At 46.2% G+C, this 19,747-nt stretch overlaps 1 protein-coding gene across 4 annotated transcripts in view; it reads left to right on the forward strand.

Moving 5' to 3' along the window:
* The window catches only part of USP45 (ubiquitin specific peptidase 45), a 204,974-nt gene that overhangs the window by 64,032 nt on the left and 121,195 nt on the right, over positions 1 to 19,747 (forward strand). For all 4 annotated transcript variants that reach the window (XR_003855613.1, XR_003855614.1, XM_029595370.1 and 1 more), the window contains exons 7-8: positions 18,903 to 18,998; positions 19,431 to 19,561. Coding sequence is in view for 2 of the 4 variants with exons in the window: in XM_029595370.1 (XP_029451230.1) it covers positions 18,903 to 18,998; positions 19,431 to 19,561 (227 nt within the window). In the remaining 2 variants the exon portion in view is untranslated. The remainder of the gene's footprint in view (positions 1 to 18,902; positions 18,999 to 19,430; positions 19,562 to 19,747) is intronic.

Genomic DNA, 19,747 nt, shown 5'->3' on the forward strand with positions numbered 1-19,747 from the left:
CGCTCCTAACTCGTGTTCTACTCACTTTCCGGCCGCGTTAGCCCTTCCTGCGATACACTATCCCCTTTAACCTACTCCTACCCGCGTCCTAAAATCCCCGGGCAACTCCCGCACGCGGCATGTATATTGCATGTAAATGAGCGAATTAGCTATTCCCTAGCATCCAGTAACCCGCGCCCCAACTATCGCTATTTTACCCTGCCGTTTTGCCGCGTGTTTAACCTGCTAACTTACTGCCTACCCTTACCCCTGCGTTAGAGGCAGGGGTAAGAGTAGGTGGCAAGCTTTCCCCCAGCCCCCGCTTACCTGCCCTGGCCGCGTCCATGGATGCTGGTCTCCGGGGCAGCCCCAGTCCTCTCCCCTCCTCCCGAAGCGAAAAAAAAGTTGCAAGAGAGAGAGGGGAGAGGACGGGCAATCCTACGCTCGGCGACTTACTTTTGCAGCCCCCCTCCGGACATCGTGGCTTCCCCCGTGCCAGTCCCCTCTCCCCTCCTCCCGAAGCAGGGTGTGAAAAGCAGCCTTGCTCCGGGAGGAGGGAAGAAGGGACTGGCAGTGTAAAGCGGCGAAGCGACTTACTTTTTGCAGCCCCTCCGGACATCGGACGACTTCTCCTGCCTCCAGCTGCTCGCAAAGATGGACGCCTGCACGGCCGCTGAAGACGTGACATCACATGCCGTGTCGCCAAACGTCGTGACGTCACGTCTTCAGCGGCCGTGCAGGCGTCCATCTTTGCGAGCAGCTGGAGGCAGGAGAGGTCGTCCGATGTCCGGAGGGGCTGCAAAAAGTAAGTCGCTTCACCGCTTCGTCACTTTACACTGCCAGTCCTGTCTCCCCTCCTCCCGGAGCAAGGCTGCTTTCGCGCCTTGCTTCGGGAGGAGGGGAGAGGGCTGACAATCACCCGCTCGCCGGCTCCCGCCTCGATGACAGCCCGCCGGATGAACGCGCGCCCGCCGGCTCCCACCGCCGCCGCCTGGATAATTGCGCGCCCGCCGGCTCCCACCGCCGCCTGGATAAACGCGCGCCTGCCGGCTCCCGGGAGGGGGGAACCATCCACTTCCTGGTATCTGTCATTTCAAATGTCAGTTGAAATGACTGGTACAAGCGCACCCAGGATACTGTATAGGCACTGTATTAAGCGCCTATACAGTAAAATGGGTTGCGCGGGCCTAACCCTCCGCCTAACGCTTCGCAGACGCGGCTTGCATTTGCAAGCAATTTGAATAGAGTATCGAGCGGTATGTGAGCAGGACTGTGCGTGCGGGGAACGAGGGTGCGCCGGGCACTGCCGCACTCTTTCTAACGCGGCCTTGCTGTATTGACCTGATAGGAAGAACAGTCCCTGGTATTTTTGGTATAGTTATCATGCAAGTTGGTGAAGGATGAGGAGAATACTGCCGTACAATATCTGCGAGTCTACGTTATTTAGACAATCCTTGTGGAAACTGAGGTCCTCAGCTATCTATCATAAAGAAGGAAACTAACAGACACTTAGGGGGGAGCTGCAGTTGGTTAAAACAATAATTCAGGGACTGCCCTATCTAGTGTCACAGGTACAAAGGCCTCCCAAAAAAAATAAAAAGCGGGGTGGTGGATTCATCTTACTGCGGGTGTGGAGAGAAGTTGGACTGAAATAAAACATACAAACAACCAGTACATATAAATATAAAACCCAGTTCCCTGTATGTACCCAGATCAGTCCAGACTCCTGGGTTTATGCATCCGTGCCAGCAGATAGAGACAGAGAAAGTTAAACTGACACAGCTTCCTATTCCCTGGTGCCACCTGCAGTTCCTCGGTTTTTCTCTGTCTCCAGCAGATGGTGGCTGGTGCATAAACCTGCAGTTTCTTTAGCCTGCCAAGTATTTTTTTCTATGTAGTTTGTAATTGCTCCCTACCGCTTTGGGTGAATGAACATGGGGAGGAGATCTTTTCAAACCATTTATGCTGGTAAGTAGCAGTTTTTCTGTTGATAAGCAGGCTGAATTAGCCATAATCTGACATGTCATCTAGCAGCATCAAATGGACTCATCTCTCTAAGCTAGTAGAGCTTTGAGCCGTACTGAGCATGTGTGGGGGTTCCTGCAGGAGCCGCCTCAGTCCGTTTTGATCCGAGCACAGCCCGGATGTGTACTCAGTCTCTCCAGATATTTTTCCAGAATCCTTTGCTACTCTGTAGCACCCATAACATCACTTTTCATTGCTACAAAAAAAAAAAAAGACTTGTGCCTCCTCAAAATGGCCAAAGAATGACATCCGTGGTAAGATGAAGTCCTTCACTGCATGTTTTCGCTGTTTGCTCTGGATATGTCTGTGGATCTAGCCACATTCTCAACAATCCAGGGTGCCACACTTAGAGGAACTGTATAAGTCTCTCCAAAAGTGGCAGTAGATCCTCTTCCTGCAGTGCAGCGTTGTATGCCTTGCTGGGAAATAAGTTGAGCAGGAGGTCCTCATTATCTCCGCTATTGGCCTAAATCAAAACCAAGAGGTCAAGGGTTACAATTGCCCTGCATTGAGCCAAAGCCCATGTGGAGGAAATATACGTTTGCACTGCATGGTGTGCCGCTGGATGCGCTTGATGCCTGGCGCACAGATCAATGCTCAGCATATCGAGGAACATGCATGACGCAGTAAAGGATGTGTTCGATACATGGCACACCGATGCATGTAGCATTCAATGCACAGGAAACAACGAAGCACAGAAGCATCAAGGCACTCAAAGCAAAGGAAGCATTGAGCTTGGAACATCAAGGCACTGGGAGAAGCTGTATACAAGCTACTCTAGGTCAACTGCCGAGGGGCATATCTTATCTACACCTTTCAACTATTACAGTCCTCATTCATTCTAAGCTGATAGCAGAGTGTTCCTGATTAGAGATTCCAGTTCCGATAAGCCTCCTACTGTCTCTTGTTTTAAAAAAAAAAAAAAAAAAAAAAAAAAAGAGAAACCCTACATCAGTCGTTCGAACAGACTGAGGGTCTAGTGCAAAATTTCTCTGTCCAATTCTCTTCAGCATTGCTCTGCTCCATGAAGTTAGCAAGTAGCATATTTGAAACAAATCGGAGAAAACTCTTTTTCATGCAATGTACAATTAAGCCCCGGAATCCGTTGCTAGAGGATGTGGTTAGGGAGGTTAGTGTAGCTGGGATAAAAAAAGGTTTGGATAAGTTCCCGGAGAAGTCCATAGACTGCTATTAATCATTGGTAGCATGGGATCTATTTAATGTTTGGGTACTTGCCAGGTTCTAAGTACTTGGGTACTTAGAACCTGGCTTGACCACTGTTGGAAAAAGGATGCTGGGCTTGCTGGACCCTTGGTCTGACCCAGTATGGCAATTTCTTATGTTCTTATTATTCCTTAGACTGGAGTCCCAATATCACCCATCATGGTGAACACGTTCTCAGAACTCTTCATATGGGGTTCTTGGTCTTCTCACCTAAACGCAGCGGAATCAAACTGTTCAGAAGTGGTTGACCAGGGCTTTTCACCTTTAACATAACTGGAAGAGCCTCCCCAGTTCAGCTTCATTATCATTGGAATCCTGGGTTAGTAAATCCTCATTTTCATGAGAGGGTTCTACAGATACACCTTCAGACCCATTTCCAGTGCCTAACATAAGAAATTGTAATACTGGGTCAGACTAAGGGTCCATCAAGCCCAGCACCCTGTTTCCAACAGTGACCAATACACGCTGCAAGTACCTGGCGAATACCCAAAAACTAAGTATATTCCATGTTACCATTGCTAATGGCAGTGGCTATTCTCTAAGTGAACTTAATAGCAGGTAATGGACTTCTCCAAGAATTTATCCAAACCTTTTTTAAACCCAGCTACATTAACTGCACTAACCACTTCCCCTGGCAACGAATTCCAGAGTTTAATTGTGCGTTGAGTGAAAAAGAATTTTCTCCAATTTAGTTTTAAATGTGCTACATGCTAACTTTATGGAGTGCCCCCTAGTCCTTCTATTATCCGAAAGAGTAAATAACCGATTCACATTTATGCGTTCTCGACTCTTATGATTTTAAAGACCTATCATATCCCCCCTCAGCCATCTCTTCTCCAAGCTGAACAGCCCTAACCTCTTTAGATTTTCCTCATTGGGGAGCAGTTCCATTCCCTTTATCATTTTGGTTGCTCTTCTCTGTACCTTCTCCATCGCAACTATATCTTTGTTTAGATGCGGCGACCAGAATTGTACACAGTACTCAAGGTGTGATCTCACCATGGAGCGATACAGAGGCATTATAACATCCTCCGTTTTATTCACCATTCCCTTCCTAATAATTCCTAACATTCTGTTTGCTTTTTTGACTGCTGCAGCCCACTGAGTTGATGATTTCAAAGTATTATCCACTATGATGCCTACTTTAGGTAGCTCCTAATATGGAACTACCTAACATGGAACCTAACATTGTGTAACTATAGCATGGGTTATTTTCCCTATATGCATCACCTTGCACTTATACACATTAAATTTCATCTGCCATTTGGATGCCCAATTTTCCAGTCTCACAATGTGGTCCTGCAATTTATCACAATCTGCTTGTGATTTAACTACTCTGAATAATTTTGTATCATCTGCAAATTTGATTACCTCACTCATCGTATTCCTTTCCAGATATTTATATATAAATATATTGAAAAGCTCGAGACATCTCACTAGAACACCTGTCATATTCAAAGTTCATGGAATAGGTAAGAACATGGCTTAGGGCCTGATTTTTCAAAAGCATTTACATGCTTAGAACTGGATTCTACATGTCTACATACACTTTACTTGTGTTAAGTTGATTTTCAAGAATTGCCACAAGATGTGCTATTGAATTTTCCATAGTTTTACCCGCATTAAATGCACTCAACATGGTTAAACGGCTTTTGACAATTGCTGTGCTACATTTATGTATGTAACCCCTTTGAAAATTCACCTGTTAGCATCAAATAGAAATATTCAGCTATTGGATGCCCCATCAGAGCCAGTGGCTTTCCCAGTCTGCAACATTTTGAACTGTTTGCTGATGAGAATGTGGAAACACCTATCTCTGGCATTCCTATGGCTACAAAGCGGAATCTCAAATACAAATTCACTGGGGTTCAAAGTGGTCCAACTGCCTCATCAGTTAGTTGTTGGATCTGCCCTGAATAAGGGTCCTAGACATTCTTAGCAAGGAATTCTTCCAAAGCTCCATGTTTCCTGCTTGTATCTCTATGCACCGGTTTAGTATGGCTCAGTTTTCTAGTGAATGTATTCAAAATATGAAGGCTTTTCTGCAATCTGCAGAAGATGGGTTTTATTGCTCTCAAGCACTTTTGAATGATGAAGAGTGCATTCATCACCACCTCAATTCTGTCTACAAACTTTTCAACTCATCAGTTTCAACTGGAGGCTCTGCGTTTGATGTGACTCAGGGCAAACTGCATCCAAGATAATTTCCATGAGAAGTCATCAGATGTACCTGGTCTCTGTGATAAATTAAGAAATGGAATGCAACTTTATCTTGGGTCCCCAAGAACTTTCTATGTTTCTAACTGTCAAACTTTCATAGGAATCAATTCCGTTTTTGGGGTTTTTTTTCAGCAGTATCACCTACCCCCTCTTTCAGTCCGACATTGACAGCCACCTCCGGCCACATTCCGGCAGCATGACTGCCGTCATTCTAGGGCTAAACAGCTGGCATGACACAAGCCCTGGCCCAGTTTTTCATCTCTCCGAACTCTGTTCTGGAGCAGGACAGGATACAAATCTTCTTTGAGGTGTGGCGCCAGATAGCTATGGACCTCTAGGTCCTCCAAATCATGGAGTTTGGGTTTCATTCCTTCCATATTGCTTAAAATTTGATCCATATCTGTTTAACTTAGCACAGTCTCACCATGAAGTGCAATCACTTCTTCATCAACTAACGATAAAACCAGTCTCTGCATCTCAACATAGAAAAGGTTTCTACTCTCCATATTTCCTAATTCCGAAGAAATCATGAGGATTGAGGCGAATTCTTTCAGAATGCTTCAGTCCTTCAATTACTCATCTCTCCAACCTGGACTTTTTTTTGTTTGTAAGATTGAGGTTCTGTGTGTTTTTGTAGTCTGCTAGGAGGGAGGGGGAAGGGCTCTTGTGCCATTTCCATTCTTTGGTTCTTAGCTGTAGTTTGAGGGACTTAAGTTCTGCTGTGAACCATGGTTTTTTTAATTATATTTATTTATTTTATTTATTTAAAATTTTTATATACCGGCATTCATGTTGCAAACACATCATGCCGGTTTACATATAACAGGGGTGTACAGTGAACAATTCAATAACCTATTTGTGTAGAAGGAAGCAGTTACAAATAACAAGGTAATAGAACTGGGAGGAGAGAAGAAAAGGGAGAGAATAACATTAGGTATAGGTATTTACATTAGTAATAACATTTTTACATGTGGAAGTGGTAGAATCTGGCTGAATAGAATTAATCGGTGTCCGGGAAAGCTTTTTTAAACAGCCAGGTCTTGAGTCTCTTTCTGAAGGTTGGGAGGCTGGGCTCCTGTCTTAGGTCCGGTGGGATGGAGTTCCATAGAAGGGGGCCGGCTGTTGAAAAGGCCCGATCTCTCAAGGTAATGTGTTTGGTAGTTTTGGCTGGGGGCACTTGAAGAGATCCTCTGAGTGTGTCTCTTGTTGGTCTGGAGGAGTTATAAATTTGGAATGGGACTTGTAAGTCGAGTGGGGTGAGTTGATGGATGGTTTTGTATATTATGGAAAGAGATTTGTAGAGGATTCTAAAGTGAACAGGCAACCAGTGGAGATCTTTTAGGATTGGAGATATATGGTCCCTCCTCCTGGAGTTTGTCAGTAATCTTGCCGCAGTGTTTTGTAACATCTGGAGGGGTCTAGTATAGGAGGAAGGTAGGCCCAGAAGGATAGAGTTACAGTAATCGATCTTAGAAAAAATGATGGCTTGTAGAATGGTTCTGAAGTCCTGAGTGTGGAAGAGTGGTCTAATTCTTTTCAGAACTTGGAGTTTGTGGAAACAGTCCTTGGTGGTTCTGTTGATGGAAGCTTTAAGGTTCATCCGGTTATCAATTAATACTCCTAGATCTCTCACCTGTGTAGTAGTTGGGATAGTTGGAGGATTAGAGATGGCATTGTTATCTGGGGAGATGAGAAGCAGTTCTGTTTTAGAGGAGTTTAAAACTAGGTTTAGGTTAGCCAGGAGATGTTTAATTTCGAAGAGGCAGTTTTCCCAGTGAACCAATGTTTTTGTGTAGGATTCTTTAATGGGTATCACGATCTGGATGTCGTCGGCGTAGAGGAAATGTTTGAGGTTAAGGTTGGAGAGGAGTTGGCAGATAGGTAAAAGATAAATGTTAAAGAGTGTAGGTGACAGTGAGGAGCCCTGAGGGACTCCTATGGATGCATCCATTCGTGAAGATTCTTTGTTCTGTATCTTAACCTTGAAGCCTCTGTTGGAGAGAAAAGATTTAAACCATGAGAGAGCGGTGCCTGAGATACCTATAGAAGCCAGAATGGAAGTGAGAATGGAATGATTGACCGTATCAAAGGCGGCTGATAGGTCCAGTAGAATTAAGAGGAAGGATTGGCCTTTGTCAAGGCCCATTAATATGAAGTCAGACATGGAGATGAGGAGGGATTCTGTGTTCAGTGATTTGCGAAATCCGTATTGTGATTGGAATAGGATTTTGTTTTCTTCTATGTATTCGGAGAGTTGAGTATTGACAACTTTTTCTAGAATCTTGGCTATGAATGGGAGATTGGCGATAGGACGGAAGTTGTTGGGGTCTTTAGGATCCAAGTTGGGTTTCTTGAGTAGAGGTTTGATGGAGGCCAATTTGAGGTCATCAGGATATAGTCCTTTATATATATATATAAATATATATATATATATATATATATATATGGGTTTATTTCTCTAGATGAGATAGGACAGACTTTTTGTCCGCCACGTCTTTGGTTATTCTGCTCCAAGGGGCGGATTTTCAGAGCCCTGCTCGCGTAAATCCGCCCAAAACCGGGCGGATTTACGCGAGCAGGGCCCTGCGCGCCGGGAAGCCTATTTTACATAGGCCTCCCGGCGCGCGCAGAGCCCCGGGACTCGCGTAAGTCCCGGGGTTCTCCGAGGGGGGCGTGTCGGGGGCGTGTCGGGGGGGCGGGCCCGGTCGTCGCGGCGTTCCGGGGGCGTGTCGGCAGCGTTTTGGGGGCGGATACGGGGGCGTGGCTACGGCCCGGGGGCGTGGCCGCGCCCTCCGTACCCGCCCCCAGGTCGCGGCCCGGCGCGCAGCAGGCCCGCTGGCACGCGGGGATTTACGTCTCCCTCCAGGAGGCGTAAATCCCCCGACAAAGGTAAGGGGGGGTGTAGACAGGGCCGGGTGGGTGGGTTAGGTAGGGGAAGGGAGGGTAAGGTGAGGGGAGGGCAAAGGAAAGTTCCCTCCGAGGCCGCTCCGATTTCGGAGCGGCCTTGGAGGGAACGGGGGGAGTCGGCGCGCGCAGGCTATACAAAATCGATAGCCTTGCGCGCGCCGACCCAGGATTTTAGTGGATATGCGCGGCTCCGCGCGTATCTACTAAAATCCAGCGTACTTTTGCTTGAGTCTGATGCGCAAGCAAAAGTAGGCTGATCGCGCTTCTTTTAAAATCTACCCCCAAGAGCGGTGAGGTCCAATTTTCCGAGTTCTGAGGTGAGGGAGAGGGTTAGATCCTTTTGAGAGCATGGTTTCCTGTAGTAAATGAGGTTGCTTTGTTTTATGGTGGGACATGGATTTTTATTTAAGGTGAGCTTGGAGGTTATGAGGGAGTGGTCAGGCCAGGGAACTGGGGTGCAGGTGGGAGCTTCTGCGATGGTGAAGTGGGAGTTAGTGAATATTAGGTCTAATGTATGTCCGGCTTTATGTGTAGGGCTAGATACGGTTTGGGTAAATCCCAGGGCTGTGATCATGGATAAGAAGGATTCACAGGCGGGAGAAAGGGGCATGCGGTCCACATGGAGATTGAAATCCCTCAGGATAATGGCTGGAATATCCATGTCTATCTTCTCTGCAATAAATTCAATGAATGGGAAAGGGTTGCTGTTGAGGAGACCGGGAGGAATGTAAATGAGACAAATTTGTAGTTGGGGGGGGGGATTTGAAGAATCCTATTTCGTAATTCTGGGGAGGGTTAACAACCTGAGGGATTAGTTTCAATTCTTTCTTTGAGGCCAGTAGAAGGCCGCCTCCTCTTTTTTTGAGTCTGGGAAGGGAATGAATGTCATAGAGGTCTGTGGGGAGTTGATTCACAAGGACTATGTCCGTATGTTTGAGCCATGTTTCTGTTATAGCACAGATGTCTGGCTGAGTGTCTAATAAAAGGTCATTAAGGATCGGGGTTTTTTTACTTAGTGATTGGGAGTTGAAGAGGAGGAGTGATAGTGTGGCTAGACAAAGGAATTGTGTTGGGGGAAATCATAATAGCTACTAGCGCTCTCAAGTTGGAGGGAGGCGTAAGGGGGTATATCCTTTTTTGGGTGTAGGATTGGTGGTTAAGTATAGGGATAGGGTAAGTATCCATGATGGGAAGGGGGGGAGGGAGGGATATGAGAACTTGTATGTAAGCCTAGTTAGGCCTCGGCTCTTACCCTGGTAGCTGTGCGCCGAGCGCGCGAGCCTTTGCAGTAATAGACACTACTTCGTGGTGATGGGTCCAACCTTCAGATGGAAGTCCTGTTTGGTTGCTGGTAGAAGGTCAGGTCGGGGCGTACGCTTAGTGACGTTGGTCTGGTTGCGTCACCGGCCGGGCGTAGGAGTGTTGGATCGCAGTGCTGGTCCCCGGGCCGGAGGGGGGAAAGATGCGGTCTGCAGCACTTTTTGAGACAGTGCGTGTCCTATATCTTCTGAATCTCCTGGTGGGTGAGGGTCGAATGCGTGAGTCATCGGTAGGGTCCGTGTGCAGTAGGAGATAGTGCTGAGTCGTTGCAGGTAGGATCCATAAGTGGTTCCTGGAGGGGGAAATTTTCAGGAGTGCGTCTGCGAGGTCACTGCTGCTTGTTAGTTTTGTGGTTTCCTTTGGAGTAAATGGAATCGCCCGAAGGATGAGCACGAAGGGGCACACTAAGGGGCCTGCCCCTTAGTTGCGCGGCGCCGGAGGAAAGGGTAGGGATTTTAAAGTCCCTAACCAACTCTGCTGATAATGTCACTGCCAGAGGTGGGCCTCGGGGCGGGCCTCAGGGCGTCCTTTCTCTTGGCTGTCCGGTGGTCCTCGGGTCGGTGGGGCAGTCGGGTCCGGCGGAGAGGGGCAGCGGAAGGCGGCCGCGTGGTGCAGGCACTGAAGAAGAGGGCGCCGGAGGAAAGGGTAGGGATTTTAAAGTCCCTACCTGACTCTGCTGATGATGTCACTGCGGAATGTGTTCAGCTGTGCTTCATCTTAGCTGGATTGCAGATAATACTCTACAGTGTCTCATCTTAGGATAGAATCCTTTGAGTATGTTTGCAAAGCTTCAACTTAATCATCAGCTTATGCCTTTATGTCACACTGCTATCTGAACAACTCTCAAGGACTGACAGTAACTTTGGATAAGCAGTTTTGCATGACCTGTTGTAGTAGTCTACTCTCCACGAAGGAGTCTGGATTGCTTACTTAGTAAATGCTTCGCTGCAACTCTCAGCTTGGGACTCCCCACAGATCATGGCTAATTCAGCCTGCTTATCGACAGAAAAAGCAAAGTTTACTTACTGTAAACAGTATTTTTGTAGATAGGATGAATTAGCCATGAAATGCCCACTCGCCTCCCTGAAGAGTCGACTACCTATGTATTATCTATTAGCTTTGATATAGACTGAGGAGGCTCTCAAGGCAATGTCCACACGAGAACTCCTGCACATGCTCAGTAGAACACAAAGCTCTACTAGCTTGGAGAGACCAGTTTGTTTGGTGCCGCTGGATGATGTCCAGATCATGGCTAATTCATTCTGCTATCTACAGGGAAAAAATATTTGCGGTAAGCAAATTTGCTGTACCTGTGTAAATCAGCTGCTGAAACTTGCCTGCTCTCATGTGTGGCATTCCCCAACATGCATACATTTAACCAAGTCAAAGGGAAACAGTCCCAGGGATGTGTCTTGGGCGTTATCGGAAAATAACACGCATGGGCTGCATTGCCCAATCTGTGTGCATTGTTCATTTTAAAAATCTGTCTGCCTGTTTCAGATTTCAAAAGGGAATTGTGTTTGCATTCTCTGTATTTTGGGGCAAAATCAGCAGGTACAGTGTTCCTATGGCCTTTTCCCTAAAGCATACAGAAAATTGCCCCCCATAAATCACCATATTTAAATCAATACCAGTTCTCCACATCCTGTCTTTTACCCAATTCTCAATCTTGTTCCTTCTGCTGCTTGTGGTATCTGCCCCGAGCATATTTACATTCTGAAACTGTGCTGGCATCTACTTCCTTGACCAGTGGGCATTCCAGATTTTATCATTTTCCTCTTTGGCTCTTACAAGTCCCACATATAATCCAGCGCTCAGACTCCCTCCACCCCCTCCCTACCCGCTATGTCTTATTACCTAGCTTCATAATAATCCAAACAGCCACCAAAACTAGTGAGGCTATTATATGAAAAACCCAGCCTCCCACCATCTCTCTGCGCTCATCGATGGTAGGGTTCTAACTAGGTCTTCTGATCTTAGGTGTTTATAAAATGTAAATTTAGGGTGTTTATTTTCCTACTAATTAGGGTTGCTTGAAGGGTGCTAAAAATCAATGCTTATCTCAATACATTGCGGCAAGTTTCCGTTTTTTTGGGCAGGAGGAGGGGGGTTAATTCACAGGCTGCGTCTCTGCTGCTGCGGATTTAGTCCTAAACTGCATGGCTTCTGCTGAATTTGAGCCCCCTGGTCCCCATGCTCCTGTGTTGTTCTTATGAATATATGAACCCTGAGGTACAATTCACTGTGAGCTGTGTGGCCTAGCGATATATTTATTTATTTATTTACGATATTTTTTATATATCGATGTTCATTTCAAAAAGAGATATCACATTGGTTTACAATAAGGTACAATAGGTAATTCACTATCCCCTAAAAGGGCTTTTTGTACCTGAGGCTAAGAGATTACAAAAATAAAATCATCAAAATCAAAGTTCTTAACAATTAAGCAAAAGGTATAACAAGGAGCATATTAAACAAATAACACAAAGGGGTGCACAAAGGGGAGTGCCCCTTTGTCGCACCCCTTCGGCGCGCGGCGCCTGCTGGCTTGGCGTCTTTCAAACTGCCCGGATCCGTTTGCGATGATGTCAGGGGAGGGGGCGGGTCTCAGAATCATGGCTTTATATAAGATATAAGTTGCAGCAGCCCAATATTAGAGGAAGAATCATGGGAGCAGTTGCGAAGAGGCCCAAGCCCTGTCCCCCTAACCAGCCTGCCAACCATTCTCCTCCCTCCAACAAGCCTTCCCCTTGTAACAAGCCTGCCAGCTGATCTCTCCCTTCCCGCCCCACCAGCCAGCCAGTTTCCTCCCCCAGCTTCCCAGCCGGCCTGCCCCCTTCCTCCTTGTCTCGCAGTCTCTCACTGTTGAGGTGACCTGAAAGTGCCAGTTTCTGGGATCGCCGGGCTGCTGGATGTACATGTCGGGGCTGTATTCATTGTCCAGCAGGAGGAATTTTAGCATACCTGCCTAGAGCATCTCCATTTCTGCCTTGGAGCATCCCTACCTCATGTGGGTCTGTATACATCTTTCCTCCACCCCTTCAAGGAAAACAAATTAAAACTTGACAATAGTGTTCTTCAGATTTTCATTGCGGCATATTTGGATATTCTGTTCTCATGTTGTTTTCTTGTGATGAATGCCTGGCTAATGAAGAAGAAAGTGGGAAATGTCAAGAGTCTGTTGGCATTCGTGTGTGTGGGTTCAGCCTAGCTACCGCCGTGGCTGGGTTCACCTAGAACTCCTCAGACAAGCTCAGTCTTATGGCAGAGGACTGCTTGTTGAGTATGACTAATGCATTATCAACATCCCCCGTAAGTTCACTTTGAAAACCAAATCCAAAAACACAGGAGCTTTTTTCTTTTGTACAGATTTTCTCATTTATAGTGAGGAACTTGTTGCACTTTTTCTTGTCGTGAGCTTTGAAGAAAGGGTGAAACATGGAATGAGGTGGGGGGCTGGGCTGGGCTGTGAATAGCCGGTCTTTGGCTGCAGGAGGCAGAGTTGAGCGTGCAGCTGGTGGATGTGTTGCGAGAGGAGGCAGCGTTGGCCTCGGCGCCGTGCACCGTGCTAACGCCCATGGCATTGTATCAGGTTAGGCTCGTCTGAACCGGCCTTTAAAAAAATTTTGTGTCAATGTATTTGAGTTCAGTAAATCAGGACAAACTGGTGCCGTTTTTAAAATGCCAGGTAGGATGAGTTAAAGCTTAGTAAGGATTGTTGGTTTATTTAGAGTTAGGCCTTGAGGTACACCTTAATTTTGTAGGATTATATTGTGATATTACTACTACTCAAAATATTTACCTTTCTATTGTGAAGCTACAAATCACCTGTTTTTATGCTAAATTTATAATATACTGTAACCCGCTTGGAGTGAAACTCAGTTTCAAAAGGGTGAGAAATCGATTAATCAATAAATGAGCTGACCCAATAGTATACTATGCATAGCACATTACCAGGTTAGTTCCAGTTCCGGGTCATGTCTCTAGGGGGTTGGTTATAAAGCTCCCATGTCTGGAGCTGTCCCTGTAATTAGGACATCCAGACTTGTGATCCCAGCAGTAAATATTCATAGGCCTGGAAGGGGGAGCTGTCGCTGACTTGGGGTTCCACAAATTGGGAATACATTGTTTCCCTATCTGGATGATGATGATTATCTAAAGATTTTTCTTCTTAAAATAGGCCAGCTCTACTAAGCAGAGTATGATAAAACAGTGAAATACACAAAATGTAACACAATAAAAATAACTAAAATATAATCCTAACATTAAAATATTACTCACAAGAATTTTGCCTACTCACAGTCCTCCTTGTTTCAAGATGGTGCTACAGAATCAGTGAGCAAAATCACCCAGGTACTGGAGTTGCTAGGGTTCGTCGTATACTACCCCCAGTCCCACTTGAGTCTGTCATCTCAATTGGAATTCATAGGTGCGCCGCTAGACAGGTCTTGGGCGAGAGACTTCCTCCTGCAAAAGAGGATTGCCACATTGATATCCACAGTGGAGAGGATAAGAACGAGTTAGCAGGTATCAACATGAGACACATTGAGGTTGTTGGGTCTCTTGGCAGGAGTGTGTGTTACCCCCTTCTTTGGCACGTCTTCACATGAGAAGAGCCCAAATGGACCCTCAGATTGTAGTAGAATCAAGTCACTAAGGATCTTTGAGACAGCATCCACATCATCTAGCCTCCGAAGAACACCATTCCAGTGGCTGATCCATTCCAGTCTTACCAGGGGAATACCCTTCCAAATTCCCCTAGAACAGATTGTCCTAGATGGGATGGGGAGCTCACATAGAGGGACTCTGTACCCAGGACCTTTGTTCTGCTCAGGAAAAGCTTCGTCAAATAAATTTTTAGAGCTAAGGGCAGTACAGTACACCTTCAAAGACCTCAACAGATCTGTTAGTCAATAGTCATCCTTGTCCACAGAGACAATTAAGTTGCAATGTTCTACATCAACAGGCATGGAGGATTGAGTTTGTATGACCTGTGTCAGGAGACTGTCCAGATGTGAGACTAAACCATTTCTCTGGTAATGGTCCTCAGAATCACGTACCTAGCAGATAGTCTGAGTCGGGTCCTTGAAGCCCATGAATGGTCCCTGGACAGGAGGTAGCAAACCAGATATTCCACGAGTGGGGCATACCTGTGGTAGATTGGTTTGCGTCCCTTCTGATCAGAACGGTCCCTCTCTTTGCTTCAGATGGGGGGACTTGAGATAAAATAGCCTCAACACCTTTGCCGTGAATTGGGGACAGGGTCTACTATGTGCTTTCTCTGTGTAGTGGTTGCTTCTTAAGAGATCTATTTGTTAGTACAGCTTCAGATACACTGCCCATGTTGCTTCAAAATGTATTTATATTTTAAGATAAAAAATTGGTCATTTATCAGAGAAAACTGTCAGAGCTTGTTAGGTTAATTGAATTTAATAAAGGTGAACAACAAATGCTTGGTGAAGAAGATATAGGGAGGAAAATGTAATAAAAGTGTCAGGGTGGAGTGTGTGTTTCATTGCCTGTGTTATGGGCACTGGGATTATCGACGCCGTGCATTTTGGCCTGGTCTCCCATCACACCCACTCGTCGGGCTGCTGTTTTGGAGCAGACCACTCCAAAACTGAGGTTCTTACAAGGATAACCATGAATTATTTAAAAATTTACTATAAATGAACACTGTAATTGCTGTTACCTTTTTTGAAAGCCTTTTTAAAAATCAGTCCTTCATTTTTATATTTCTGTAGGAGACCTGCAGTGGCGTGAACTTTTGTCTTTTTAATGCTGCAGTAGGCATGAAGTTCCTGTAATGATGACCGTTGTGGTTTCATGTGCGAGAGATGTTTTGCAGTGACTGCAGTGTGGTACCATATAGGGGGTGGTGTTCTGTGCAGCCCAGTTTCCACCAATAATTCTTTTGAAATCCAATGAGACACAGCCTGTCAAACAAGACTGGAAAGGTCTTGATGAAGTGCACAAAATTTACAAAGGCAATTTTCCATTTCTAGCATTTATCCCCTCCCCTAAACTTCCTCATTTATTCCTCCCTCCTCCTCCCAGCCCTCTCCCCTTCATGCTCTTTCTTCTCTTCTCCCGTTGGGCTCCGCCTCCTCTTTAGCTGGTGGGTCTTGAGGTTTCCCGCTTGCCCTGCTGCATTTTATGCCAGTGGCTTGGGAGGCCCTGCCCCTCTAGCTGGCAGTGGCTCTGCTTCTTTCTGCATCCTCTGAGTCCTTTCTCACCTGCTCACACAGGAACATTTCCCATCCATAAATTTCCTTTGCCGGAAGTTTTACATGTGTAAACTGCTTGTACGTAGATGAAAACAGACACAGATGGCCTCAGGGTCAGGAACATAAGGTGTTTTTGCACTTACCTTGAAGAGTATCTAAAAAATATTATACAAAGGACTGATATTTAAATAGTATGCAGGATCCAAAATCACAGCTCCCACGATAGTAAGGGTGATTACAAGGTTCATTAAAAGTAACTTTAACAGTGGCTGACAAAATTTAAAAAATAAAGCACAGGAGACCACATGCAGAGAATTGTGAGGATGTGCTTCAAAGCAGCTTGGGGGCCACCCCTCTTCTTTGAGTGGTTACAAGAACTTTTTCTGATTTTGGCAAATTTAAAGCACTACAGTGGGCAAGTGAACTAATGAGGATTTGACTTATTTTTATTAGTATGCCCACTAGAGGCCCAGAAAAGGATAAAAGTAAACTGATCACAAAATGGTGACTGAGGCCACAAAACAGGCTGGGATTATTGGCACTGCAATCGTAATAGTTGCCGTGAACTGTAAGATCGAGAAATTACCGTATTTTTCGCACTATAAGACGCACCTGACCATAAGATGCACCTAGGATTTAGAGGAGGAAAATAAGAAAAAAAAAATTCTGTCCCCATGAGGGGCTCTGTACAGAGCTCCCCCCTGGTGGCTGTCCGTGGGATATTTTTTTATTTTTGTTTTTTATAGTAAGGCAGAGAACATCCACACAGGTTCTCACACTCACTGGTTTTCTCTCCCTCACATATCCACAATCACACACTCAGACTCTCTCCCTCATACACACAGCTCTCTCACACCAGTTATTTTAAACTTTCATGACTGCTCCAAAGTTCAATAATAAATAATCAGGGCTCTATTACATTGATTAGGAGAGCAATTTGCTCCTAATATTTCAACAGGTAGCCACTTAATCAGCACAGGCAGTAATTCTATTTGCTTTTCATTAATTTCAGCTGTCAAACTGCTAATCAGTTCTGAAAAGCCACATTGCATCATATGCAAGAAACATTTTATCAGAAATCACTGAAATACACAAAAGAACGAAAAAAGCAAAGGTCTCTGTCATGTAATCTCCATCCCAGGCAGTATATCACCCCCATGACTCTCTCCAATACATCCAAGCAAATGAGAAGGAAATGGCCTGCACCAACCACAGACCTCGATGCCATGTATCGTCCTCCGCCGGCAGAGCCCGAGCTTCCCACTGGTCCGCCGTTCCCGGGGTGCATCTCACTGCGAAGATCGACGTGGGCAGGTCAGACATCAGCTGTTAGAACCGCGTGCGCTACGGCGGCCCCTCCAGTTCAAACAGCTCCCTGCCGGTCTGCTGTTCGCGGAGTGCATCTTGCTGCGAAGGCCGGCGCAGCGCAGGTCAAATGTCAGCCGTCTGAACAAGAGGGGCCTCCGTAGCCCACGTGGTTCGGGTGGCTGATGTCTGGCCTGTGTCGTGCCGGCTCTTGCGGCGGGGTGCGCCCCAGGAGCAGCAGACCGGCAGGGAGCTCGAGCTCCGCCGGCAGAGGACGGCACACAGCATCGGGGCCCATGGTCGGCGCGGGCCATCTCCCTCGCATTTGTCCAGACGCACTAGAGGGTCGTGGGGGCGGTGTGCATTTGACCTGCGCCGCCATGCTGATTGAGCTGAGTTGGGGGGAGGAGGAAGGGGATGGCGCGCGAGAAGGAGAGACGCTACATTCGCTCCATAAGACGCACAGACATTTTCTCCCCACTTTTGGGGGGGAAAAAGTGCGTCTTATGGAGCGAAAAATACGGTAAATGCCTTGGTCATAGCAATAGATGCAAAACTATCTGATTTTGCTCGCCACTTCACCTAAATTGAGGCTGGGGTCCATGATATGGGCATTAGAGTGCAAGTGCTGGAGAAGCATGTGTCTGGCCTGAAGTACACAGTGCACGCGGCTCAAATCAAAATAGATGATTTAGAAAACCGAAGCCGTCGAGCTTTTCTCCTACGAGGCTGTTGAAAGAGCAACATCTGACAGATACTATGTCAATGATTAAATTTGAACAGGTACATCACGTTGGTGCTGGAGGAAACCTAAACGACACACCCCGGCCAATAATGATGCATGTGTTGGATTTTACAGATAAGCAGTGCATTTTAAAAGCCTGTTGAGCTCTGCCAGAGTTGCGATATGAAGGAGCCAAAGTGCTGCTTTTCAGTGGTTTCTCGGTGAGGGTGGTGGCAAAATGGCACCCTTCTGTTCCTATATGGCCAAGAAGAAAGTCAAATTTATGCTATCATTTCCCGCCACACTGTATTTCCATTGGAATGGGTAACAGTAAAAAATTGAAATGGCAGCAGCAGTGAAAATTTTCTTGGATGCCAATGATCCAACACAGATAACACTGTGAATGTAACGCTCTGCACGATCCTAGGGAGGACCCGCAGGCAAGAGGGAGTAGCATCATGGCGGTCTCTGTCCTGCTGCAGGAAGGAGTGCGGTGGCTTGCAGGCCACCATGGGACCTATGGGACATCTTGGGGGTGGATGATACCGATTGTGGGCAAACTCCGCGACCGGCAGATGTAACAAGATTTGTTATGGGTCAGACAGCCATCTTCAGTCAAGTTAGAAACCCTCCACCATACTGCATTTTTATTTCTTTGTTTTTGTTTTTGCTTTGCCCTGAGCTTAGACGTTCGATCAGAGCTCCAACGCCAATCTCAAAAAGAGATTAAAAGCCTCACTCTAGGAGCAAGCTTTTGATGGCAAGCAAATGGGCCGTTTGATGGGAGGGAGATGACAGCATTGTTGTACTCTTTGAGACTTTACTATTTTTAATGTTGTGATGCCTCTCCATATGTTTTTCTTAATTTGTAATGCTTTTTTTGTTACATCGTAATTCATGTTGGGATGTCAGTAAAAAGCGGAATGTCAAGCTTGAATTAATAAACGCGGAACGTTTGTTTTCCTTTGAAGAATTTGGCACAGACCCACATGTTGAATGAACTGATGCATGAGATGAAGGAAAAGGGGACGAAGCTGAAGATACACCACGCTGCGGACACGCACCTGGTGAGTATGCGCTACAAACTGTTAGGAGGGCTCTGCCGATGGTCTGTTGAGATTTTGCATGTCTGTGTCTCTTGGCTTGGGGATGATGCACATTTGACAACTCCAAAGGGTGTGACATCAAGGCGGAGAAGCCATCCTTTGGATAACCAGTACTACAGGGAAGTAACTTGCTGATGCATGAATTAATCTGAATTTTGGTCAGGTAGTTTGGTGGTCGCTTTCTGCTTGGAAAAGCCAACCGGCCGTGGCTCAGCAGTGCCATGCAATCTGGTGCTTCTGGACTGACAAGACAGTAAAAAATTTCTATCTTGAAATTCATTTGCTGTGTAACTGTAAGGGGGGAAGAAATGTAATCTGTCTGACCTTTTAAACTGTGTTGCTCATTGACAAAGCAGCTCGTTTACTGGCACTGTGTCTCCTTCCTTCCTGAAGGAGCCGTTGGTGGTGAACCTCTCGAGCCCTGGGCCACTGACGTCAGCCATGTTCCTTTTTCTGCACAGCATGAGGGAATCCGGGAAGGGCCCTCTTTCGCCCAAGGTGCTCTTCAGTCAACTCTGCCAGAAGTGAGAATCTTTTTTTTTTTTTTCTTAAATGTGTGCACGCTCAGCTATCCCGTTGCAGGATGTATAGGAGTAAACCCTGTGCAGAAAAAAGGGTTGAATGTGAGAGCATCAGTGGCCGATTGGGAGGAAGGGAAAACTTTTTTTTTTTTTTTCGTCTCGATAATTTCTCCTTTCTCTTCCTCTGAC

This window comes from Rhinatrema bivittatum, chromosome 3 (assembly GCF_901001135.1).
Source record: "Rhinatrema bivittatum chromosome 3, aRhiBiv1.1, whole genome shotgun sequence".
Lineage (NCBI taxonomy): Eukaryota > Metazoa > Chordata > Amphibia > Gymnophiona > Rhinatrematidae > Rhinatrema > Rhinatrema bivittatum.